At 40.3% G+C, this 24,754-nt stretch overlaps 1 protein-coding gene across 1 annotated transcript in view; it reads right to left on the reverse strand.

Annotated features, from left to right (window-relative positions):
* MOCOS (molybdenum cofactor sulfurase) overlaps nucleotides 1-13,367 on the reverse strand; it is a 208,837-nt gene extending 195,470 nt beyond the window's left edge. The window contains exon 1 of the mRNA XM_085052270.1: nucleotides 13,064-13,367. Within this exon, the coding sequence (XP_084908396.1) occupies nucleotides 13,064-13,187 (124 nt within the window). The 5' untranslated portion in view covers nucleotides 13,188-13,367. The remainder of the gene's footprint in view (nucleotides 1-13,063) is intronic.
* Between the last annotated feature and the right edge of the window lie 11,387 nt (nucleotides 13,368-24,754).

The following is a 24,754-nucleotide window of genomic DNA, read 5'->3' on the forward strand; positions in this document are numbered from 1 at the left end:
ACCAAATATCTGGTACTTTGCCTCCACAGAAAATTGGGATAAAGTGAACCTTGTGAGACCAGTTATTGCACAGTGTACACAGACTATTTTTTTTCTACAGAGCAAAATATGGGCTTCTCCCATTTCTGCTGACTGAGGGACAAGAAGAGAGGTATTAAGGGCAAATGTTTCCTATGCCTATGCTCTTTTTCCCCCTACTCCCCTTCCAATTTGCAATGGTTTTCCTTCTGCTATGAAAGATGATGCTTTGTGTTCTCACCACAGTGATAGTAAAATTCACAGATTTATAGAAAGATACCCATTCATTTTTATTTTTTTATGTTTACATTTGTATGTATACCCATTGTAATGACTGCTCAGTGGAAAGACAATAAGAAACAATCTGTTTTGAAAGGAATAGATTCTTCCTTATATAATTTTTTTTCTCTACTGTTTCATTTTTTCCCATATATTGCTGTCTGCAAGCCAGGAACCCCAGCCAACATATATCCAGAGACTATATATGTTAGACTAGACTGCTGTTTTCTTCTGAGTCATTCCACATGGAATACACAGTGCAGTGAAGTAGATTCAACATATGCACCACTAGCTACAACTCATTTGAATTAAGAGCCTAAACAGTAAAGTTTCTCCTCTGGACTCAGCTATTTCTGTTCCACAACTAAGGGGAAATTCAATCTATAGTAAAAAGCAAAACAAACCAAAACCAAAACAAAGAAGCAACCAAACAAAAAAAAAAACCCAACCAACCAAAACCCAAAACAAAAAAAGAACCCCCAACAAATGAATAAACCAAACAAACAACAAAAAACGGAGATATAGAGTGATTAGAAAGACCACAACTCACATAGCTAGATATAAAACAAACCAACCAGTCAAGCTAACACCACACACAGAATCTCTTGTCCTAAAGGAAAAAAATCCAAGAGAATCCCTTCCATGCTTCACCCCTCACACCTGGAACATTTGCATAATTATATTGTAAATGTCAATTTTATTCATTTGAGAAATTCTCATGCTGTTTCAAGACAACCCATGTAACAGTCAAAATAATTTTTAAAGACACAATACATTCTCTAAACATAAAGTTTAGGAAGCATTTGAAGAAGTGGGAAATAGATAAAGAAAGGTTTTCCCCCAAGTTTCCAAATACCCACTCACTATAAATCATTTCACATGTAAAATTGAGGAGATCACTGTAAATTAACAGCTATTTGATTAGTTTAGTACATAATCACATTTCTACAGCTAGAATGCATGAAAACAGACGTGATGGATACTAGAGGCTGAATGTACCCACAAGGTATCGAGCATTCAGATTTGAAGATCTGATCAGACACTTTTGGAAACACGACAGCTGTCATGAGATTATTTGGTACTGTTTCTCCCAGTTCAGTTGCACTGAAGTTTATCCAGAAAGCATTGCAGTGTAATCCTCGTGACACTTTACAAGTACACCCATCCCTCTCTGTACTTGTAGAAATGAAAGAAAAACTGATTAAAGTTCTGATGGTAACAGCTCTTTAATCTCTAAGGAGCAGTCACGCTCAGTGATGCAAAGCCTGGAGAATCAACTGAATGCCTTCAAACAAGCATTACACACTGTGAACTCCACAACAACCAACACATCCAAAGGAAAAGAGGTTTTCATAATTTTTTTTAATGGGTAGCTTTAACATCCATGAGCTAAAAAGCTTGATTTGCCTTTCATTATTGCTAATCAGGATATAAATATTCCAACAAAAGCAGGTGGTGTTAAATTTGGCACCAGGGGGCTGAGTGGGGAAGAATTCTCCCAAACCTTGAAAAACACCAGATAGAAAGGAAACTCAGTAAATTAAAGTACTGATGTAACTCACTAGAATTTATACTTTTTCCATCATTCATGAAGTACTCAGCCTCATACTATTACAGGCTTCTAAGGCCAACCAAAAGGGTGAGTTGCAAGACAGAGAAGTACATGGCTTAAATCCCTAGACAGCATTTCACTGGAGTAGCCTCACTCTTTGAGCAAGTTAATGCTGAAAAACAGGTGGTGGAGGGAGGATTTGTTTTTACACAGCCTTCATCTCAAGGAGGCTTCCTGTAGTGCCACATGAAGAGTTTGTCTCCTGTCCTCCAATCTCTTCCAATGGATCAGTAGAAGCTGAGGCCATGGCAGTGCTCATTAGAAGGCTGCCCTGGTTCCACAGCCCTGTGGTGCAGTGATGCTTTCTGCACTTTGCAGATGAGCTTCACCAAGCCTAAACATAAGGCAGCTCCTAGCAGTCTCACCATTACTTTCTTACTCATTCACAGAAGTTTGGTTTCTTTCCAAGCCATAGTTTATGACTAAAGACCAATTTAAATTCTCTTTTCCCAACAAATACACTTAGACCTCTACAGAAAAAGCAGATGGAAAGTTAAAAACTCAACTTTACCATAAGCTATGGAAGTTACCACTGAAGTCTTTGTGAGAGGAAAAATGAATATCTAAAAAGCTTATTTTTTGACCAAGGCATCTGCCTCATTCCCCGTTCTTCATACTCTACCTATTCCTTCAGCTCAGTGTTTTTACAGAGGTTTTAAGGAATGTAACTGAAGCGACTTGAACTCTTGATCATGAAAATATTTAACAGCAACAAATCCTAAGTTGTTAGTATTTGAAATGAAAAAAAAAGTGCTTCCCAAGGAATAGATTTCCTTTGTATTGTAGTTATAGTTGCACTGTTCTGTTCATAGAAGGACCACTTCAATGCATGGTAATCTCCCCAGTGCTGTAGAGCCATTAGCTATGTGTGAGTGCATCAATAGCTGCTATTCTAATTGATGAAAAGCTACATTTCCATGTAACCCAAAATCAGAACCTTTACTCTTTCTGCAGAAGAAAAACAAATAATTAATTTTCTGATCATTAGAGAAGTTAACCTATTACTCTGGAACTGACCCTGAAGGACAAAGAGCAGATAAAGCTGCTAGCGCTCTGACTTTTTAATCAAATTCCAGTTTAGAGAGTTTTACCTGAGCATGAATTTTGAATAGTTTCACTGAAATCCACAACTCATTTACCAAAAAACCCCCGGATTTACAACCGTGGTTTCAACAAGACCTATATCAAAGACAACTTCCAAGGCAGGAAAGAAGACTGATTCTCACTAAGACTCCAGCTGTGCAATTTAAGATGCCTTTGGGGATATTTAATATACACGGAAAGTGATTGTCCCTTTACAACTGTCATCATTTTCTCCCTTCTGTATTTCTGCTCTTGGTGAGTTTGGAGTCACACTAAGACAATTCACAAATCAAACATTAACTAAACAGCTAACAACTTGTAAAAAAAGGGTTTAATTTCATTACCAGAAAAAAATCTGTCAGGGACATGCACCTCAGTCAAAGAAGAAACAGCTGTAAACAACTAAATGGAAAGGAGCTTGTAGGTCCCAGTCACATGGGCTGTTCTGTCCCCAGAAAAAAGGAGCTGCAGTGCAGTTCAGAGGTGTCACACTCTTATTTTCTTAGTCTGTCTTAAAAGTACACCTCTTGAGCCATCCCTTAAAGGCTATTTTTGCATTTTAATGTCCCTTGCTACCCAAATGATAGCTTACATGGTTTTTAGTTTATTTCTTATGTACTCCAAGTCTTCCAAGTCACTTCTAATGAATTTAAATAGCACATATTTTCATGCACTTAGAGTAATATTAAATTATGTCCTTTTTAGAAGGGCAAACAGTCATCCCATATTTGAGATATTAGGCTGTCTTGGCAGTGTTGTACCTGTCACAAAACATCCACACTAAGGTGGTAAGAAGAGGAACTTTATTACATTGCTACACTTCATAACAACCTTCCATGATATTACAGAACCATAGAATCTTTAAGGTTGGAAATGACCTCCAAAGTCATCAACTCCAACCTGTGACCAATCACTACTTTGTTAACTAAACCACAGCTCTGAATGCCATATCCAGCTGTTTCTTGAACACCTCCAGGGTTCAAGGAGGTGACTCCACCACCTCCCTGGGCAGCCCATTACAACACTTGACAAAAATACGTTCCTTCTGAAAAATTCGCATTCTTATGGGAATTTACTCATTAATCAAATGTTTTATTTGTTGTGACCACAAACTCTATGACCAACAACAGAGTGCAACAACCTACATGCAGTTTTGTCAGAGCATTAGTTTGGTCAGCCTCCCAGCTAAGCAATACTAGCAAGTTTATGTGTGTGGGGAGAAGAAAGTAGCATGTCTGCAGATGGCAAAAGCTTCTTTTTCATGTAGTCTTTAATTTTGGCCATTCAGTTCACTAGGCAGGGAGTTCTTGCTAGGTAACCACTTTCATTTATCTTTTTTTATCCAGTCTCATGAGAAGGCAAGGTGCATTATCAAAGCAAATTGTCCATCACAACTGAGATTGGACAAGGCATTAAGAAAAGAAATGCCACTCTGCTCACTGGGCTTACACACTCCTAAATTGATTAAATATGTAATGAATGTTTTACTAGTGTGTGATGAATCAAAGACGATGACAGATTTAAAGAAAGTTCCATACTGCCAGAGCAGCCAAGTAATATTTTGGTTTTTGACAATTCTAACTGTTTAACATTAAAAGAAATTATAGGCAGGAATACAAATAATAAAAATGCAACTCTGAGACACATTTAATAGGCTACACTTCTCAATAACTTCCTTAGGAAATGCATCTACACAGCAGATGAACAGTGTATTTGACTCAACAGCAATACAAAGTCCTTTTTTTTAAAGAAAGGCAACATATGCTGGAATCCATTACTGATACCATCAGTTCCAATTTACTGAATTATGACATCTTTAATGTGCTGTGTGGCATGAACATAAAAATGTGGAAAATCCTGGGCTTCAATTTCTTCCTCTGGAATAAATTACAGGAGAAAATTTCTGATGACTGTGTAACTTCACCTGACCTGTTCATAAGTTTGCAAAGGGGTACAAACAGTGATATTCGGTGTTTAATTGTGCATTAATGAAATTAATTCACACCCCATTAATTTAATTAATGCATATTTCTTCAAATAAGCTTCCTGTCATCTTTCCAGATTTTAATTTAGAACATTATTCTGCATATTGCCAGAAGAAGTAAGCTTAGTTGTGTAATCATCCTTCACAGCTAACGATGTCACCAAAATATCACATCCTTGTGATCACAACTCTCTCTTTTAGAAAGACTGTAAGTGACAAAACCCCTGTCCAATCATGTTCTTAGTTTTCTTTTAAAAGCATTTTAGATTCTGGTGCTCCAGGGACTAATCTGAATGAACACAGAAACATCATCTGTTTTTTACTTCTGTGAAAGCCATAATCCCCTGGCTGCTACCAGGAGTGAGTCAGGACAATGCTGAAAGCAAGAAGGGGGAAATAAAATACTGTGGAGAGAAAGATTTCTCTTCTGAAGTCTTGCCTTCCAATTTAACACATGTACTGCACATACTGGGGAAAAAACAGTGACTTGACACTTTCCTGCATGCCACTCTCACAACAGCTGGGGTCACATGCCCACCACAGGCATCTCACAGACCACTGCTTCTCTACAGCAGTGCAGAAGGTCAAGGGGCAAAGAGCACCAAGGCACAGGATCTATCTGGGTTGACACAAATACTTTGGCCAGGAGCCTAACAACTTGAGTCATTTGCAACTAAACTAATTAAGTCTGACTTTTTAATGCTTTGTAGCCTGGCTTTATGCCTCCCTGCCCTACTATACCTGTTTCTCCGTGACTCTGACATCCATGTCCCACACCTTCAGTCTTGACACCACCCTTTTCCTAAAGCCTCCACAAAGTACATTTCTTTCTACCAAATGTGACAGGAATCAGTCAGTGGTTCTCAATATGCAGACATAGTACCACTAACACAATTATTAACATAGAAAGAGAAAAAAATTATATCAAGCCCAAGCTGACGTATTCTTAACAAGAATATTATTTTTTTAGGCCCCTTTTTAAGTTCAGGGAAGCCAAAAAAAGAATCGAAAGCCCACTTTGCCAGTACTTTAGTGTCGCACAAACGAAAACATCTGCTTTGATGGCCTGGTCCAAGAACAACATATTATAAAAAGCCTGAGACATCTGGAACCTCATCCTACCTCCTAAATATCATCTCCTAGTTCAGCATCCTACTGGCCTCCTGTTCTCCAAACATATTGTGCTGTCCACACATTTATCAACCTCTCATATCAGATCTTTTTACTATTCCAGTGTTCTGCAGTATGGCCTTCCTGAATTCAATGACAGGCTTTTCACATCCAAGCAATGCCTCTGCAGCCTCTCTCTGAGAGCAAGCATGCAATGAATCAAGTTGATCAACAAAAACTGATCTCTCACCTCTCTGTCTGTCCTTTCACAAGAGCATCCTTGAATGCTGACAAGTAGCACAGAAATGGGAATTCCTACCTAACATCTAATGGAAATTTCAAGGGCATCAAGTTCCAGGTTCTCATTTGGCAGAGAAAATTCCAGTATAAGTGCAGGAACACCAGAAGTGGATTGCTTCTGCAGGAAACTTACATACACTTGTTAATTAATAATCTTATATTTAATACTAAAAAAAATCGATATATCACACAGAAACATACAGAAATAGGTTGGGAAGAAATCAATACACATCTCACATATAGCAACAACCCAAGAGGAAAAACAGGACAATCTAAGAGGACACAAAGGCAACAGAAGGAATAAAGTACCACTGACGTGGTATTTTGTAGGAAAAAAATTTTTGTGCATTTCCAATTTTTGAGTAAGAGATAAAAAGCATCTTGTGCTCTTCTAAGTAGAACATCTGCCTGCTTCAATACTTTCAAATACTAATATACATCTTTCACAGGCATTAATTTTAGAGATAATGTATCTTTTAATTAAAAGTGCCATTTTTTAAAAAATGGGTGGCTGATACCCTGCAGCATCTGTGGAGTTCCATAAATTATCTTCCCAAATCTAATATTTTTTTACATCTACATATTGATTTAAAAAATCTAACGTCTATATATGATTATTTCTTCTTGTAAAGAATCTAGTCCCAACTGACTGACTACTTAATTCTAAAATACCACTGAATATTTTAAGTTCATGTCAGCTGTATCAGGTTTATAGGGTTTGGGACTTTGCTTTCCTGCTCCACATTTCTTTTCTTTCCCCTGACTAAATTTCAAAGTAACTAAAACTGTTTTCCGTGCTGAAATATTACAATGGAAATACCACTGACTGCCCTTCAAACAGAGCTAGGTCCATCATGAACAGCAATTGAAAGATCAGCCCTGCACAGAGCAGGAGATCTTCTGAACCCTGAAATGCAAAGTAAGGAAGTCCTTAACAGTACCTGTTAGGTCTGTGTAAGCAGAGAAAAACATCTGAAACTAACACACAGCTACTGTTTGGGACTAAATACACATTTGGGACTAAATATACTTTATGTTCAACACATGCTTCCTCTTTGATATCAGTTTTTTTAGATAAAAGCTTATTTAGATAACTGCTGCTGGCTTGAAATCAATAGAAGCATTAAGGCTTTACATGAGCATATGTATATTTTATTTTTACAAAACAACTGGCATTAGTTGTACACTCACACTTCCCATGCTACAGCTTCTTTTTACAATACCTTCTCTACCCACTAAACCCATTTTCCCATATATCTTCTAGAATTTCAGACTGTCCAACAGCATCTCCCTTCAATAAAGATAATTTCTTTTGCTTTATTTTCCCCTCCAAATAAAAATAAATAGGTGTTTCACAAAATTATATCACATTCTGGTGGAGAGGCTACAGAGAACAGGAGCAGGTTACCAGAGACCTCACAGCCACTGATGAGAGATTGAAAAAGCTTGGACAGTGGTAGGAAGACGAGTTTTTAGTTTTAAACACCAAATGGAAATGTTTAGAAGATTTTTCTTCTGTTCACGATGAGCTAGAGATAAGGTAACTCAGTAAGACTTATTCTCCAGCAAAATTAGCAGCTCTTCTAGGCTACAAAGAATCTTCCACTGAGAAAACAAAAAGCAGCCTCATCCTTCCCCTACACATTGCTTTTGCTGCCTTTGTGTAGGAGAGGCAAGCACTGGATTAACATTAACATATGCCAGGCTCTGCATGTGGGAGAAATCATTTGTCCTTTCCAGGAGATGCTGTCTCAACTCTGGCCAGCAATGGGTGGGTGTGCTCCAGGGAATTCACAGTAAGCATTGCATATGACCATAAAATGGCACATGCCTTGTTTGCAGTTTAGCATAGACTTTGGACAAAAATGAATTAAAATAAACTTATCCCTCACCATCAGACTGTTTTTTAAAGAACATGATAAGACATGCATACTGCAAATATGGTCAGAGATCAATACTGCTCAAAGCACCTAACTATAAAGTTTTGCTGAAAATTCAGCCACTTAAGTCTTCAAGAAAAAGCAAATGGAGATTAAATCATCCACAGATAAAAATTATTAATAATTAAGAAGCATAAAACAAATAGAAGATAGCTACCAGATGAACCAGAATGGTCTTATTAAAAAACCAAAACAAATAAACAAACAACCCCTGCCTGCCCCCCCCCAAAAAAAAGAACCAAAAGAACAAAAAACAACCAAACAAACAAAAATGTAACAAAAAACATCATTATTTTAGGGTACAAAAATTATTCCCTTTTTTTTTTTTTCAAAGTAAGAAAAAACCCTCAGGCACAAGATTGATAACATTTCTGGTTTGACAAGGCAAGAAGCAAACTGGTAAAGCAGTAGAGAATCTGAGGTCATGCCCACATTTGCAATCAAGAGGTAAGCGTGACTCTTCAGGCTCACAGTCCACTCATCTCCACAAGTTTCATGAAATGTGAGCATCAGCTACCTATCAACAAAAGTACTCTGAGGTGACACACCAGAATGTATTTCTTACTTCTGAAGTTCAGCCAAAAAACTAGATTACCCCCAAGGTGACAAAACAGATAGGTTTTTCTGTGGTCAGAGACAGACGTGAACTTCGCTAACCGAGCCACTGAGGATTTAACTGCAGCACACACAGAAAAGATCTGCTTTTCACATTCTCCTACTTACAGGGAAAGTCACCACACAACTAATTGCCAGCAGTATGAGTAACAAAGACTTATTTTTGTGTAAGGTCAGATCCAACACCCAGCTATTCCTTAACTGAACAATACAAATAAGCCCTCATACAGGTGACCCAGTTCATGGGACATCATCTGACTTTAAAAGAAACAAAGGCCAATTCTGTTACTCAAAGCTTAGTCTGCCTTTCCTTTTTGTTTAAGAGGCAAATTGCATTATTACTGTTAGTTGCATGTAATCCCACATATCACAAATGTTCATACTACTAAGGCAAGATGTGATGTTGTTGAAGTACAGGACAGTGACTGATTTGACATTAAAGGTGACAGTCCAACTCACCTCAGCTAAAGACTACCTTCAAATAGTCAGTAGCCCTGAAAGAAGACCTGATTGCTAATTCATGCTGATATTTATTTGTGGGATGTGTACCCATTGCTTACTGCTCTTGGAAAGTTCCCACTAAACTACCACAGCTATATTAGAGAAGAATACTGCCACACAACCTAAAATGGAAAGGGTATCTTGTGATTAAATGCTGCATCCAAATCACATGTCAGCTTTTTTAAAGCCATGATACAAACTGAAGCTGATATTTTCCTTGCTATGATAAACATCACAGAAGCATATTCATCCCCATTACTTAACAACAGAACCTACAAACTCCTGCTGATTTCTTTATCCATTTCTAAAGCACAATTTAAAATCCTACACAGCAGATAAGGCTACACTGCTCACAAGATTAAAGTCAAGGTCACATATTGCACATACGTTGCTGACTGTGAAACAGCTATCTGTTTCACACACTCCATATATATTTTTAGAAAGGGCTGCTCTAGTCATCAGCTAACAGTCTTTGAATTACAGAAGCGAAGATAAACTTTGGCTTAGAAGGGAAAATTTAAGGCTTCTCTGCCAAAACAGGCAGACCCCTGCTGATTTAAGAAAGTAAAGTAGTTCTTTTTATCTCTTCACAGAACCTGAAGGGGAAATCCCCAACACACTGAATATGAACATTACTTTCCTTCTGATGGAGCTGAGTGAAACTCCCCAAGACTTTGATACAGCCACAGGTGGACCACCTTTGAAAAAGCCTGGCTTCACAGCATGCCTGGTAGCTGGTGCTCCCTCCAGACATCTGTTGCACCTTCTGCTCAACATGCACCTGTGCAACTACTCACACTAAAACTACCACAGAAGCACCAGCACCATGTAAGCAAAGGTCTGTAACACACAAAAGATTTCTGCTCTCCCCAGGAAACATTATTTGTACGAGATGTCCTGAGTGGATGCCACAAAATATTAGTAATCAGGAAGAAGTGAATACATTGATATGCTATAATTATTGCTACATGATGTTCACAAAAAAATGACACTTGCAAAACCAAACATTAGGCTTAATCCGGGGGTATCTAGACAGGGACTCCAAAAATTCTGTTCACATAAAAACTGAGCAGCAAAATCTGGATTTTTAACCAGCTTCAGTGATGGAAAGATGTTTAAGGCATGCCCCAAATAAACAGGGCACAGGCTAAGAGACTTGGGGCTGTTCAGCCTGAGGAAGAGAAGGCTCTAGGGAGACTTTGTAGCACCTTCCAGTACCTAAACAGGTTACAGGAGAGTTTGCATGTACTGACAGGACAAGGGGTAATGGCTTCAAACTGAGAGAGGTTAGGTTTAGATTAGGTATTTGGAATTTGCCTAGAGAGGTTTTGGACTCCCCATCCTTGGATGGGGCTGGATGGGCCTTTGAGTGACCTGGTCTAGTGGAAAGTGTCCCTGTTCACAGCACGTGGACTGGAACTAGATGATGTTTAAGATCCCTTCCAACCCAAACCATTCTACGATTCTATGATTAGTGTTAATTCCCTAAAATGGCACTCGTTCTCTTTTGTCCAGTGGAACTAGTTAAGACTGCTCTTTACTAGAAGGGATAAAACTGCAGCAGCTTTGTGCAGGAGGGAGACACACAGCAAATATTAACAGGTGCAAGCTCCTATAGTGAATCACTGTTTGTATGATTAGGACTCACATAGAGAGGTGATCCAAGGCCACCAGAGATGTAAAACTTCTACCTCATCCTGCAACCTGCATGTTCTGGCAGGCCACAGAAAATGCTTGAGCAGCTAAATGCTAATTTTTTTAAGCCCCTTGGAGAAGGTACCTTTATTTCCTATTGTTGCCACCAACCTGTACATTAGCCACCTTTTCTTTGCCTTCTTTCCACAAGGCAACAACACTGAGAGTTTTAAAAGACTTTTTATTACATCAACATCAGTGTGTTGGGACCTTCAGCAAGTGGAGATACATGGCTAAATAAAAGGAGGCCAAGAAATAAAAGCAGTGTGCTTCTCGTCCACACTGCTCCATTATCAGCCAGTTCCTGGAAATCTGTCCTGGACTAGGTCCAGTTAGCCAGCTCTGAGACAAAGAGACATGTTAGGCAGGGGACATTTGGCCTAGGAATCCGTCCCTGAGCACCTTTTATTTGGCACTGTTGGTATCACTTGAAGGCAAAGTTCTTGACCAGAGGAGATGTCACTGTTTTTAAGACAAAGAGTCCCAGACAGGACACCATGGGCATGTACAGCAATTAGTTAAGGGACGCTGAGTTTCCTCACAGAGATGACAAACTTTCAAGACGAATGGACAATTTACGAATTGGGTAACATGTTAAAATTCCAAAGGGGAAAACGAACGGGAGAAGGAATTTGCACCATAGATCACCTTACCACAGATGATTACGCGATTTCAATTAGCTAGTATTATTGAAGATTCTATTGTATACCCTGTATTTTTTATCTTTTTCTGGAAATATTCTACATTTTCTACATCTCATTTTAGTAGTAGACTACATTAGCCAAACATTTTCAAATGGAAGAAAAGCCTAATGCTCTGCCTTTGCAGTAACCTCCCTCTAGGAACCACACTAATCCACCAGACATCATTCATTGGCAGATACACTTTATTTCAAAACTGGGGAGCCGCTGAGAAATGAGCTTGATTCTTGGCAGTTTTGAAAACTCATCTGCTTAAAGACTTAAGCAATGTTTCAGTTACAAAACAGCCACTTTTCAGAATTTAAGCCTGAATTTCAGACGAGCAACTTCTTGTGTCCAAACTTTCACTGATGCAACCGTGGTGTCTAATATCAGACTGTGACATTGGCTTACTGAGTCTTACAGCTCTTCAAAGTGCTGCTTAAGTTTTTTTCACATTCCTCTAGAGGCAAAGTATAACTCCATTCAAATTAAACACCTGTGTGTGAGAGAGCCTGCTCTTGTATCACCAAAATTCAGAGAATTAAAAAAAATAATAAAGAGCAGTAACAAAACCCTCAAGAGAAAGAGCAGCCTAAGTAACAGTTTTAGGGTATTCAAACTGATGCTATTTACTCCGCTCTCTACCTGGAGAGGGCTTTTTGCCCTAAGCATTCTGAAATGACAATATCACGGGCATTGATACTTCTTTAAATGAGACAAATTATTGTCATATAACCATCACGATTAGATTTGAAGTAGTATGGACAAGGATGGTTAACGCTGGGGGATGGGAACACCTATATAATAACCTGCGAAAGTAGCTCAGAAACACCTATCTATCTTCAAGTTTTCACTAGAAATGGACTGCTTTACTATTTCAATGTCTCTCCTTCCCCTCCCACCCCGCCTCTTAATATCCATATCGAAATCCTGTTACTGAATCCATGGCACCTCTGAGGCATTTCTGCCGGAGGGACGAGGAGAGAGAGGAAAGAGAGAAGAGGGAGGAGGAGGAGGAGAGGGAGAGCTGCCTCCCGTCCCTCACGGTGCCGCACGAAAAACCACGGCGAGCTCAGCCCAGAGCCTTCCGCCAGCGTCCCTGTCTCTATCCCCGCCCCTGCCGCCGCTCCTTCGTACCAGAGACTTCCCGCCCGAGGACGAATGGAGCTGGGAATGGCCCGGGCCTCCCCCGCCCCCGGCCCGCCCCCGCAGCCCTGCCCGCCCCCGGGGCTGCCCGCGGTACCTCGCAGCCGGGAGAACTCGCGGTCCCGCAGCGCGCTGAGCCCCTCTCCGTGCCCGTAGCCGTACTCGCACCCGGCGGGGCGGGCGGCGCAGAAGGCGCGGAAGGACAGCGGCTCCGCGGCCATGCCGGCAGGGAGAGCCCGGCAAGGAGAGCCCAGCACGGGGAGCCTGGCAGGGAGAGCCCGGCACGGGGAGCAGTGCGGCTCCCACGGCAGCGGAGTCTCCCCGGGCACTCCTCTGGGCCTGCTCGGCTCGGCCCGGCCCGGCCCGGCCGTGCTGCCCCGCCCGCGTCCCGCCCCGCCTGCCCGAGCTGCGCCGGGCCAGTCCGGCCGTGCTGAGCCGGGCACCGGGGCGGCACAGGGAGGCGTTTCCCGTAAGGAAGAGATTTCCCGAAGCACCAAGAGATCGCTTTGGGGCTCGCAGTAGGAATTGTGCCTCTGCTCACATACCCTCCTATTGAGGCATGCTGCTTGAAATACTAAATGGAAATCTCTCACCCCTAAAATTTTCCAGTTCCATGCTCGGGTTTTCCTCGATGCCTCTTCTCGCACCTTGCACTTGGTGTGTTAATAGTCCCTCCTGACGCCGAGACGGCTCTCCCGGCCCTGGGTGCAGTGTGGGCAGTGCAGAGTACCCCGGCCAGGGCCAGAGGGGTGCTGTGAGGTGGTCAGCGCGGGGAGACAGTGCAGGCGTGTCCTCCCGTCTGAAAGCTGTTCTTTTAAAGGCCTTTGCCTAGTCAGATAAACCATAAAGAAAAAAAATCATAGCCGAAGGAATGTGTGTGTTGAGGGTTTGGGTTTGGTTTTTTTTTTTCCTTTGGTTGTTGTTGGGTTTTATTTGGGGTTTTTTTGTTGTTTTGTTGTGTTGTTTTCATATTCCTATTTTCCTGACATACCACTTGCAATAAACGTTCCTACTTACAGCTCTGCAATCTGCAGAGCATTAAATGGCCTCCAACATTAGTCCAATACTTAAATAAAACTGCACATGTTAGGAGGGACCTGCATCTGATAACTGGTAAGGCAGACTCGTGTTAGATTGTTTGAAATACTACTGGTGGGACATCAATGAAATGGGAAAGTACACAGAACAAACTTCTGCCCAAACTGAGCTGTAAAGGTTTTCACTTACAAAGTGGTACTGAAATAAAACCATGTAGAAAATTATAAAATAAGCCTGACATGAAATCAGCATGCCAATGGGCTCCCTGCTTTATATACTATGAATTTTTGCCTAATTTAAACACATAGCCCTGGCTTCAGGGTGTATATTTCTATAACACTATAAAAGCATGTTTGTCCTTACTCTGTATTCAGGATTGGGGCAGGTGTATAGGGCATGACATCCCCAGGTGAAATAGTACATTTTTACGCCACCCAATGAGTTTACCAAAACCAATTCCCAAATTTTCTACCAGATGAAAAAAACACCTCTCACAAAAAAAGAGCATTTGTTGAAGAAATGTTCTTGGCTGATCTCCTGAAGTTACTTTTTTAAAAAAAAGAACAAGACAACCACCAAACAAGAACCCTGCATCAAATACCTTTTCTAAAAGCATTTTAAGAGTTTATGCATTGCAATTTAGGAAAATCTATGCCCTCGCTACAACTTCTTTTTTAAGTGTATGTAGAAAATACTTGTTATAGATTTTCCTTCATATTTCTAGCTTCCTGTTACCAATTTACAGAGCAATTTATTTATATTGATCACTATACATAGTTCCCTCACCATTTTTATATATTATGTCAAGTGGTTGTTTTCAGTTCCTTATTGAAACAAGGCTTGTTTTCCCAATCAAAACAGATGACAGAATGCAGCTTTCTGATCTTACAGTAAATGCATCCTGAAGACCTAATTTCCGTTCACATTTTTGTATGAAAAAATGGTCCCTCACAATTGATTTCTGTCTCCTTTCTTTCCCTTCTGATTTTTGAAGATTAGCCCTTTGGAAGAAACACATACATGGAGATAGTACTAATTGGAATGTGCTCTGTTTACACATTGTATGTAGCCTGGTGATAATCATTGCTTACTGGGGATCTACCAGTTTCCAATAAATTAGTTAATCCATCATAAAGGCTGACCAGAATCTTTAAATAATAAGAGGTATTAAGGTCACTTGATGTCAGTATAGAAGTTTTTGTGTTTGAAAATTAGTATAACTTCTAAAAAACTAACTAGGGGGTTTGTTAGTGATAACTCTATTTCTGGGGTAGAAACTGGAGATTTCATGGAATTTCCACACGAAGCCACAACTTCCTGTTCTGAACCCTGTCACACCCAGCTTGCTTAACCATGACAAGATTATCCCAAGGCTCATAGAGTTTCCTGCTTTGACAAAGCTGATAAGGCTGGTATAAAATACATGGACTAATGCTGTAGAAAGCCATGAGCTAGGGCTTTGTCTCTTGTCTTGGTCTGCTGTGTGAGCAGGAGAGGGTATCCCTTCCTTGTAGTAGCCTTAGATATAAATTATTGGAGACTGCGAGTCAGAGCTTATGGGCATGATTGGATGTTGTATTAAAGGATTAAATAAACAGTTTGGAATCATGTAACAGGAAGCATGCAGAATATTAAGAACCAACATAATGCAGTATATGTGAAAACTGCAAAATAGGTCTTGGAAAGGAGAGGTATTGCTCCCAGGCAGAACTTCTGCCAGTAGAAAGCCAGATTCTCTTTGATCCTCCACTGACACTGAACGCACTAGTGGAAATGAATGCTACAGCCATTAAGTGATTGCACTGAGGTCAGCACAGGCACAGCCACGCCTTTGTGGTTATATGTCAGGAGAAGGATTATTAACTCATTGCAGCCCAGATAACACTTGCCACATGCTTAGGAGTGACAAAACCCTTCTTGTTTATTCATTACACTCAAAATGTAGTTCACCCTGCTATATTCTTTTGCATATTATGTCATGGAACAATGAAATACTGCTTTGCTCATTGTAGAGACACCCCAATGTTTCACACTGTGCTCCAGTCTCTGACTCACTGGTTGGTCTGATAAGATGTGCAGGATCAGAACTCTGATGCAGTTGCTTACTAACTGTAAACAGTTTGACTTTTGACTTTATTGATTATAAGGAAAACTTTGTCTAAATCACAACATGCTTACAATTAGTTACAAAAATTCCACTTACTGTATAGCTCCTCAAAACCACTAGTTATAAAAAAGCTGATAGGGCATACACAGCAAAAGTAAAGATTATAACTTTTAGATTATTCCTATGCCAAAAAAACCCCAAAAACAAAAACAAAAACAAAATAAATAATTAAAAAACACAAAGCAAAACAAAAAACCCCCAAACACATAAACCAAACTACACACAAGAAAACAAAAAGATTTTTTTGCTGACACCGTTATTCTGTTTTGCACATCGATGGTTGTCTTTAGTAATGGGAATGGCCATATTTCTCGTCAGAAATAGAGCTGATCATTGTGAACTGTTAAGACTTTTGGTCTGAGGCAGTCTTTTACTCAAGGGATAAAAAAATGGAAATAAGTACCTTACATACACAATTGCACCCCCAGCAATTGTACTCCAGTTGTAGCAGAAGCAAGCATGAAAATACAGTTTTGGTGGCTTAAGTGGAAAGAGTCTGTTAATTCAAATCACACAAGATGCTTCAGCACTCAAAAGACTAACTCTCCCTCTGAAGCAGGCTCTTAAAAGCACTGCCATGAGACATGGGGTTTATTCCTAAACAACCTTTTAGCAGAATAATCACTGAGAAAGCTGTCCCTGCTTGATGGCTTGCTGCATGTCCCCCAACATTATCAAGGCTGTGACTAATAGCAACCACAGGTGCTTAGTGCCACCTCAATAGCTGAGGAGAAGCACTTCAGGAAGGGAACATGAGAGCAGACAGGGAAGGAAGCCCTCATACACTGTAGGGTGCAGTGAGAAAGACAGAGCACTGGCAAAGTTATAACCCTGTAAGCCTCTGCACCCTCCAGTCCACTGTGGTCAACCACTTCCAGCCATATGCCCTAATCATTCCCCTATGAGGGCCAACATTTCTAAACAAATCCAGATCAGCAGATTGAGACGACTCCTGAGCCAGCAGGACATGTCAGGCAAGAAGCTTGAGCAGAAACACAGGTGCCATGGGGATTTGGTGGGGCTAGCCATGCAGCAGGTAGGATGGGTTGCCTCTCAGTTCCTTGCCCTTTTTGCCCTCCTGTTCCACTAATGCTCACTATTTCTTTGTAGCTTCAGCCTGCATGTGCTTCCCACTTCTTCCTCCTGTCTGTTTGCAGCACACCTTTTCTTTTAGTTGTCTCTATATTTGGCTAATCCTTGCCCACCACTGGTGAATCCTGACACAGATCCCCATTCCTGAAAAAAGTAGCAACTATCAAGAGATGGGAAAGAAACCCTTGATAGCACAGGTGGCACATTCTGCCCCATTTCCCCACTCCTCTTCAGGCCTGTGTTTTTAAACTTTAAACTCTCAACCAGAACCCTTTTTTCTACTGTTACTGGCTGTGTCTGTTCAATGTTTGTTGCAATCAGCCCCTGTTTTGAGGCAAACCCCAGTCCCCTGCTTAAGTTTGCAGGTGGTGAACATCTAACGGGTTTAGGCCATAAGCACCAATGCTCGATGAAAGTATTTAATTCCTGCAAGTGTTATTATTAAACTTTATGTTCAAAGGTTTTAACAGTTATTAAAATATGATTTATTGCAACAGCATGACAAAGCTTTGTGTTTCTAATGAGAATCCAAAAGTTCAAAGGAAGAGTTCATCACATAAGCCTCTGCTTTTGAAAGGCAATTGTGTTGCAAATATGACATGCATGAGTTTGACAAACAGTAGCTAGGCCATCTTTCATTAGTCATTCTGACTAAAGCAGATTTCACTGGAAAGACATTTGCATGCACCCCTTGTCACCTTAAGAGTCAGGCAGGGGGTACTAGATACAGATGAGAGAAAAACAGAAGGATTGAATGAAACACAAACCCAAAAGGTATTTTAACAAGAGGGACCAAAACCAATGTTTTTGATGAACCTCATGTTCCATGTGGAGATCAGAAGTGAATATGGTTTGGAATTCAGGTTCTACCACTTGTCCTCACCCATAATGCCTGTCCAGACAGGGCAGTTTCATCATGAGCTGCCTGTTACAAATCAGTACTGTCCACAGAAATCAACATGAGTGATAATGCAGGGTTGGTTTCAAAATTATAGTCTTCAGATCATAACACATCCACCATGACTAGATTTGCAAATGCTTGCAGCATACAAATACTTTTTGCTTTTAATGTAATGTATCCAGAAAATATAAACACTTTCTATCTCTGACGGAGCTACAAGCTTCGCAAAGATATTTTACACTGAATTATTAATGTGGATTGGAGAGTCATAATCTTGCTGGTTGAGGCTTAGTGATACTGACTTTAAATGGCAAAACGGCTTTTTACAGTTACAAAATCCAAAACATTTCATATATACACATGCAGAAGTGCAAAGAAGATTTCTCTACTGCATAGAAGATGCAACACATCCACGTATGTGTTGTTTATAACCATGAAGTTTATAATTTATACCTGTTATCACAAGCTACCAAAAGTCATTCCCAGCAGGTTAGCTTTAACACACTGGAAACTTTGTAAAAAATTTAATTCTCTCTCTCTTTGAAATAACTTTGCTGACTTAAAAATGAGCCTAAATATGCAATAATGTTTCTCATCCAACTTCCCATTCTTAAACTTTCCATTATCATTTGATTGTACGGCTTGAAACATTCTGATTTTTTGTGCGGACTAAAAACCAATATGAAACAGTGTATGATGAGCTATTGTTACCAGTCCAGCTTCATTAGTTTCAATATATTGCTTTACTTTTAGGGTACTCTCTGTGTCAGGTATGTATTTGATATCTCTCTTCAGATACCAATTAAAGTATATTTGATGCTGTTAACCAACTGTCAGAGTTTAACCCAAGCCAGAAATTCAACTTCAGACAGCCACTTGCTCCCTCCCTGCAGTGGGATGGGGGAGAAAATCAGAAGAGGAAAATCAAGAAAACTTGTGGGCTGAGTTAAAGACAGTTTTACAGGTAAAACAAAAGGCATGCGCTCAAGCACATCAAAACAAGGAGTGCATTCACTACTTCCTATGAGCAGGAAAATATTTGGCCATCTTCAGGAAAGCAGGGCTCCATCATGTGTCATGGTAGATTGGGAAAACAAACTCCATCACTCTGAACATCCCCCACTTCCTCTGTCTTTCCCCTGCCTTATCTGCTGAACATGACATCAGCACAAGTCTATGGGGCCAGATGGGATGCACCCAGGGGAGCTGTGGGAGAGCTCACCAAGCCACTTTCCATCATTTACAGGATCACAGAATAGTCTGAGTTGGAAGGCATGCAGAAGGATCATCAGCTCTTTAAGTGAATGGCCTGTGTGGGGATTGAACCCATGACCTTGATATTATTTACTAGTAGCCTTGGCTAACCAGGAAGGTCCCAGGTGACAGGAAGTTAGCAAATGCAGACTCATCCACAAGAAGGATTTGGTAGGAGGATCTAGGGAATTACAGGCCTGTCAGCCTGACCTCAGTGCTAGGGAAGGTCCTAGGGCAGATCATCTTGAATGCCATCACATGGCACCTACAGGACAATCAGGGGATCAGGCCCAGCCAGCATGGGTTTGTAACAAGCAGGTTGACTTGACCAACCAGATCTCTGTCTGTGATAAGGTGACCTGACTAGAAGATGAGGGAAAGGCTGTGGATGTTTTCTACCTAGAGTTTAGTAAAGACTGTGACATAATTTTGTACAGCATTGTCATGGAGACACTGACTACTTGTGGCTTAGGGAGGTGCACTCCTCACTTGGCAAAAGAACTGTCTGGGTGGCTGGGTCTAGAGAGTGGAAGTGACTGGAGTTACCTGGTGCCGATCACCAGTGGTGTTCCCCAGTGCTCAGGCCAGTTCTGTTAATATCTTTATCTGTGATCTGTGAGAGGGTGTCGTCAGTTTGCAGATGACACCAGTCTGGGCAGGAGTATTGATGTGCTGGAGAGTAGGAAGGCTCTGCAGAGGAATCTGGATAGGCTGGAAAATGGGCCAAGGTCAGTGATATGACATTCAACAAGATGAAGTGCCAGGTTCTGCGCTTGGGTCACAGTAACCCCATGCAGTGCTACAGGCTGGGGTCAAGAGTGGCTGGAAAAAAGCCCAGTGGAAAAGGACATGGGAGTGCTGGTTGACAGCAGATGAACATGATCCAACAGTGTGCCCAGGTGGCCAAGAAGGCCAATGGCATCCTGGCCTGTATCAGGAGTAGTGTGGTCAGCAGGATAAGGGAAGTGATCATCCTGCTATACTTAGCCCTGATGAAGCCACATCTCAAATCTTGTGTTTAGTTTTAGGCCCCTCACTACAAGAAGGACACTGAGGTGCTGGAGCTTTTCCATAGAAGGGTAATTAAGGTGGTTTAAGTGGCTTTACAAGTTTTATGAGGAGCAGCTGAGGGACCTGGGGTTGTTTAGCCTAGAAAAAAAGAGGCTCAGGAAGGACATTATTGCTCTACACAACTGCATGAAAGGAAGGTGTGGACATGTGGGGATCAGTCTCTTGACCCAGGTAACAAGTGACAGGACAAGAGGAAATGGCCTCAAGTTGCACCAGGGAAGGTTTAGATTGGATATTAGAAAAAAATTCTTCACTAAGAGATTATCCAATACTGGAACAGGCTGCCCAGGAAAGTGACTGAATCACCATCCCTGGAGGTATTACAAAGTGTAGATGTGGCACTGAGGGACATGGTTCAGTGGTGGACTTGGCAGTGCTGGGTTTTACAATTTGGTTAATGATCTTGAAGGTCTTTTCCAAACGAAATTATGATACAGTGTAAGTGCTGCTCAGCAGTAACAAAGATATCTCTGTTATCAACACTGTTTCCAGGACAAATCCAAAATACAACTCTATACTAGATATTATGAAGAAAATTATTTTAATCCCAGCCAAAACCAATTTTGACACTTTTGGTAGCACACTGAGGTATTGTGAATACTGGTTTTCAGAACAAATTTTTGCTATACAAAATCTTCCACTTAAAAATACTCATTTTCAAACAGAAGAGCTTTAATTTCAAAGACAACTTTTCTCTTAGTTTCTGAAGTACAAATAGGTGGTGGTGAAAATGAAAATCACTTTCTTTAATTTAAAATAATCCTATTCTTAATGAATTTTGACATTCTTTTTTGTGCTTGCACATGGTTTTCAAGCTGCAGCAGACAGTTTACTTAGTAAAAATACTTTTTCTACACAGAGAATCTGACATAAGATCTAGTGGTTTGTTTTTTTTTTCTTGAAAATGTTGGAAACACACTGTAACAAAAGATTACCTCCACTTTGGGATTGGGAGCTTTAATTAAGTAATTATTGTTGGTCTTTTGTCATTTGGGCCTTTTCCAAAGTGATTTTTACTACCCAGCAATTGAAAAATAATAATAAAAAAAAATCAGTCTTATATTTGATGGAGTTTCAACTACTTAAAATTCTTCTATACTAAATTGTGAGAAGCACTGCAGACATCAGAAATGTTGCTAAGGAGTCTAATTTTGTGTAGGACAGTCATGTATGCCATCAGCAATGGTCAGTAAGTTAGATGTGATACAATGAGCAGCAGCCAGGTTTTCACATACTTATAAGCAATCTATTAGCTAAAACTGAACTGGGAGAAAGAAAACAGAGTATTAGTGTGCATCTGTAATTCTGAAGCATGGTGAAATAAATCACACTAGAGAAGGGAGAGGCACCTGGGCTTGACAAAGTAATTATTAGACCAGAAAAACGAACATCTTAGGTTCCTATTGTGGCTTAACCCACAAGGCAACTGAGTACCATGCAGATCACTCCGCAAAATGTGGGATGGAGGAGAGAATTGAGAAAAAAATTGAAGCTTTTGGGTTGAGATGCAGACATTTTAATAGAACAGAAAGGGAAAGGAAAATAACAATTATTATAAAAGAATATACAGAACAACTGATGCACAATCCAATTGCTTACCACTCACTGACCAATGCACAGCCAGTCCCCGAGCAGGGGGCTGCCACCCCCAGACCAATCTCCCCCGGTTTTATTGCTGACAATGATGCTGTATGGAATGGAAGAACAACTCATTTACTTCTGGCACAAAGGTTTGACTCCCACAGGCATTTTAACACGAAGCAGTGCAGCATCTCAGGCTTTTGCCACTTAGATGCAGTCTTCTCCATATATCTCTACAGGCTCTTTCCTGTAGCCTGGGAGCAGAATTAAGGAGCAAGCTATAGAAATCAGGTCATCAGGAAGCAATATAAGCTCATAGAAACAAACCACAGACAAATAAGCTTATAAGAAACTAAATTCTGTTCAGATCATCTGTTTATCTCAAGCCTGGCTGAAAATAAACTGCTTCCTGCAGCTGGTGTTACAAACAAGTGCACTGACAAGTGATAAACCCTGAAAGTTAGTGCTTAGAGGGTTACATAACTGTGTCAAAATCCCTAATTCCAAAGAGGGACTTGAAATCGTACTGCACAAGGCTGCTATTAATGCTGAGTTCACTGGGTCTTCTGCAGTAGAGGTTCTCTTAGTGCTTATAGCCTGTTGCCACAGAAGATGCAACAGAAGAATATTTAGTCTCAGTAGACTGCATTTAACCTGATCAATCTGACTTCAGGGTATTGTGTGTCCTGAACCTTCTTCCCACTCTGTATTTACCATCAAACACATTTTAACTTTGCCCATTGTCTATTTCTGGATAAAAAAGGACTGTACAGTTTCATTGAATCACAGAATTGTTTGAGTAGGAACGTACTTTTAAAAGCTCATCTTGTCGTCCTCTTGAACTAATTATCTGTCAATTAGATCATATTGCTCAGAGCTCCATCCAACCTGGCCTTGGATGGTTCCAGGGATGGGACATCTCCCACCTCACTGAGCAACCTGTTCTGATGTTTTGCCACTCTCAAAGTGGTAAAACTCTCAAAAGAGATGACTCCCAACACTGCTGGTATCAGTGAGAGGCACTAGAAGACTTTCTTGGACTCTAAAGTCTTCAGAGTTTGATTCAAGCCTGTGGTTTGTAATACTCAGGAACTGCATTGCCTAGCCAGAGAGGAAATAATCACCTTTTGTTGAGTCTAAAAAGCTGATAATGGAATTGAAATTAAATTACTGCACAATGAAAGTTGTGCCAATTTACAGGTTAGAGTTTGGTTTCATCTGTGCTGCAGCAACACTACAAATCTTAAATTTCAAGCAATACCCTTTAAAAGTTTTCCCTTAAATTTTTTATGCTTGGCTTTATAAAAAATTAAAAGAGAGAGAGTTTTCCTGCAATTAAGAAATACTCCATGTACTTTTAGGAGGGACTGCATTTTTTAAAATGTTGGGAGGTATCATTCTGTAATTGGAGTTGACACTTGACAAAGTGAACGGGCACACTTGACCCTTCCAGAGTCTCCCTCATCTTGCACGTGGCAACATCATTCTACAGCACCTGACTGGCAGGCAGCAGCCCTCAGTCAGCTCTTCAGCTTGCTGAAATATCTGCGTAGAGCAGCAGAAATAGTCAGAATTTAAGGTGCTCAGCAAAGAATCAGGGGATTTGTGGAAAGAAAGTGAAAAAAGAATGATTTCTGGCTTTCTCCAAATTCATAGAAAATATTAATAGCATAAGGAAATAAGAGAATTTTGCATAAAGGAAAAGGGCAGGAGAAGCACAAAGCAAATACCCTTTCAAACAACTGTCATGTAAGAAAAGGAGTTAATGTAAGATCTTGATTGGCAGGTCTGAGAAATTTTTTACACTAATAGTGCTCAGATTCAGGTTTGGGGTTTTTTAGGTCTTTACATGGCCTCTTAGACAGTAGCAAATGAAGAAATAAAGGGAAAGGGAAGCTCTGTAAATAAGACAAAAAGGGGAAACCAAGTCACTCTAATAAAATGTTATGACATGGATATAATAAATATAAATGTAAATATGTCACTCATAGCAACAAGAAGTTACTTCTGGAGTTTCTCTTTGAATGACATACCTGAGAGTATCTCAGCTTTTCCATATCTAGCCAAAACTGTGGTTAGATAAATCTCTCTGTGCTGGCAGTCTTGGTGTATTTGCTGCGTGGCTTTGGCAGCAGTGCTGTCACAGCCTCGTGCTGACAACATATAAAGCTCACCATTTCTAAGAATCAGAGGTTCTTGAATTTATAATGAGAAGTTACTGTCACTTTGGAAAAAATGTTGCTATACAACTTCAAATTTTTCATCAGCCAAGTCATGCAATGTAACCCTATGTACATCATGTGATTTCTTCAGTCAGAAGTCTGCGGCCAGGTGGTGACTGAAAAGATAATCTGCTTTGCACAATGAAATGCAACCAAGGCTTTTTGTGCTAATTTGTACTCTTAAGAATTTCTTGATAGCAGCAACTGTGCAGTAGTTAATATTGACAAAAGCATTGATACACAACTGCCTGCATTTAGTCAGAACTAACACCATGCAAATCCTATAAATTATAACAAGTTAAATTTTTGTTCCATAAAACTCCATGTAAATACAGAAAATGTCACTTGTCCACATTCCAGTTTAGTGTGGTTAATAAAAAGAAATACTAGCTTGCAGCAAAAGCGCTGGCACTATGCCAATGTTTGCTAAACTGTTATTGGCAAAGTAAATAATTTATTTGC

Source organism: Lichenostomus cassidix, chromosome 2 (assembly GCF_008360975.1).
Source record: "Lichenostomus cassidix isolate B80296 chromosome 2, HeHo_3.0, whole genome shotgun sequence".
Lineage (NCBI taxonomy): Eukaryota > Metazoa > Chordata > Aves > Passeriformes > Meliphagidae > Lichenostomus > Lichenostomus cassidix.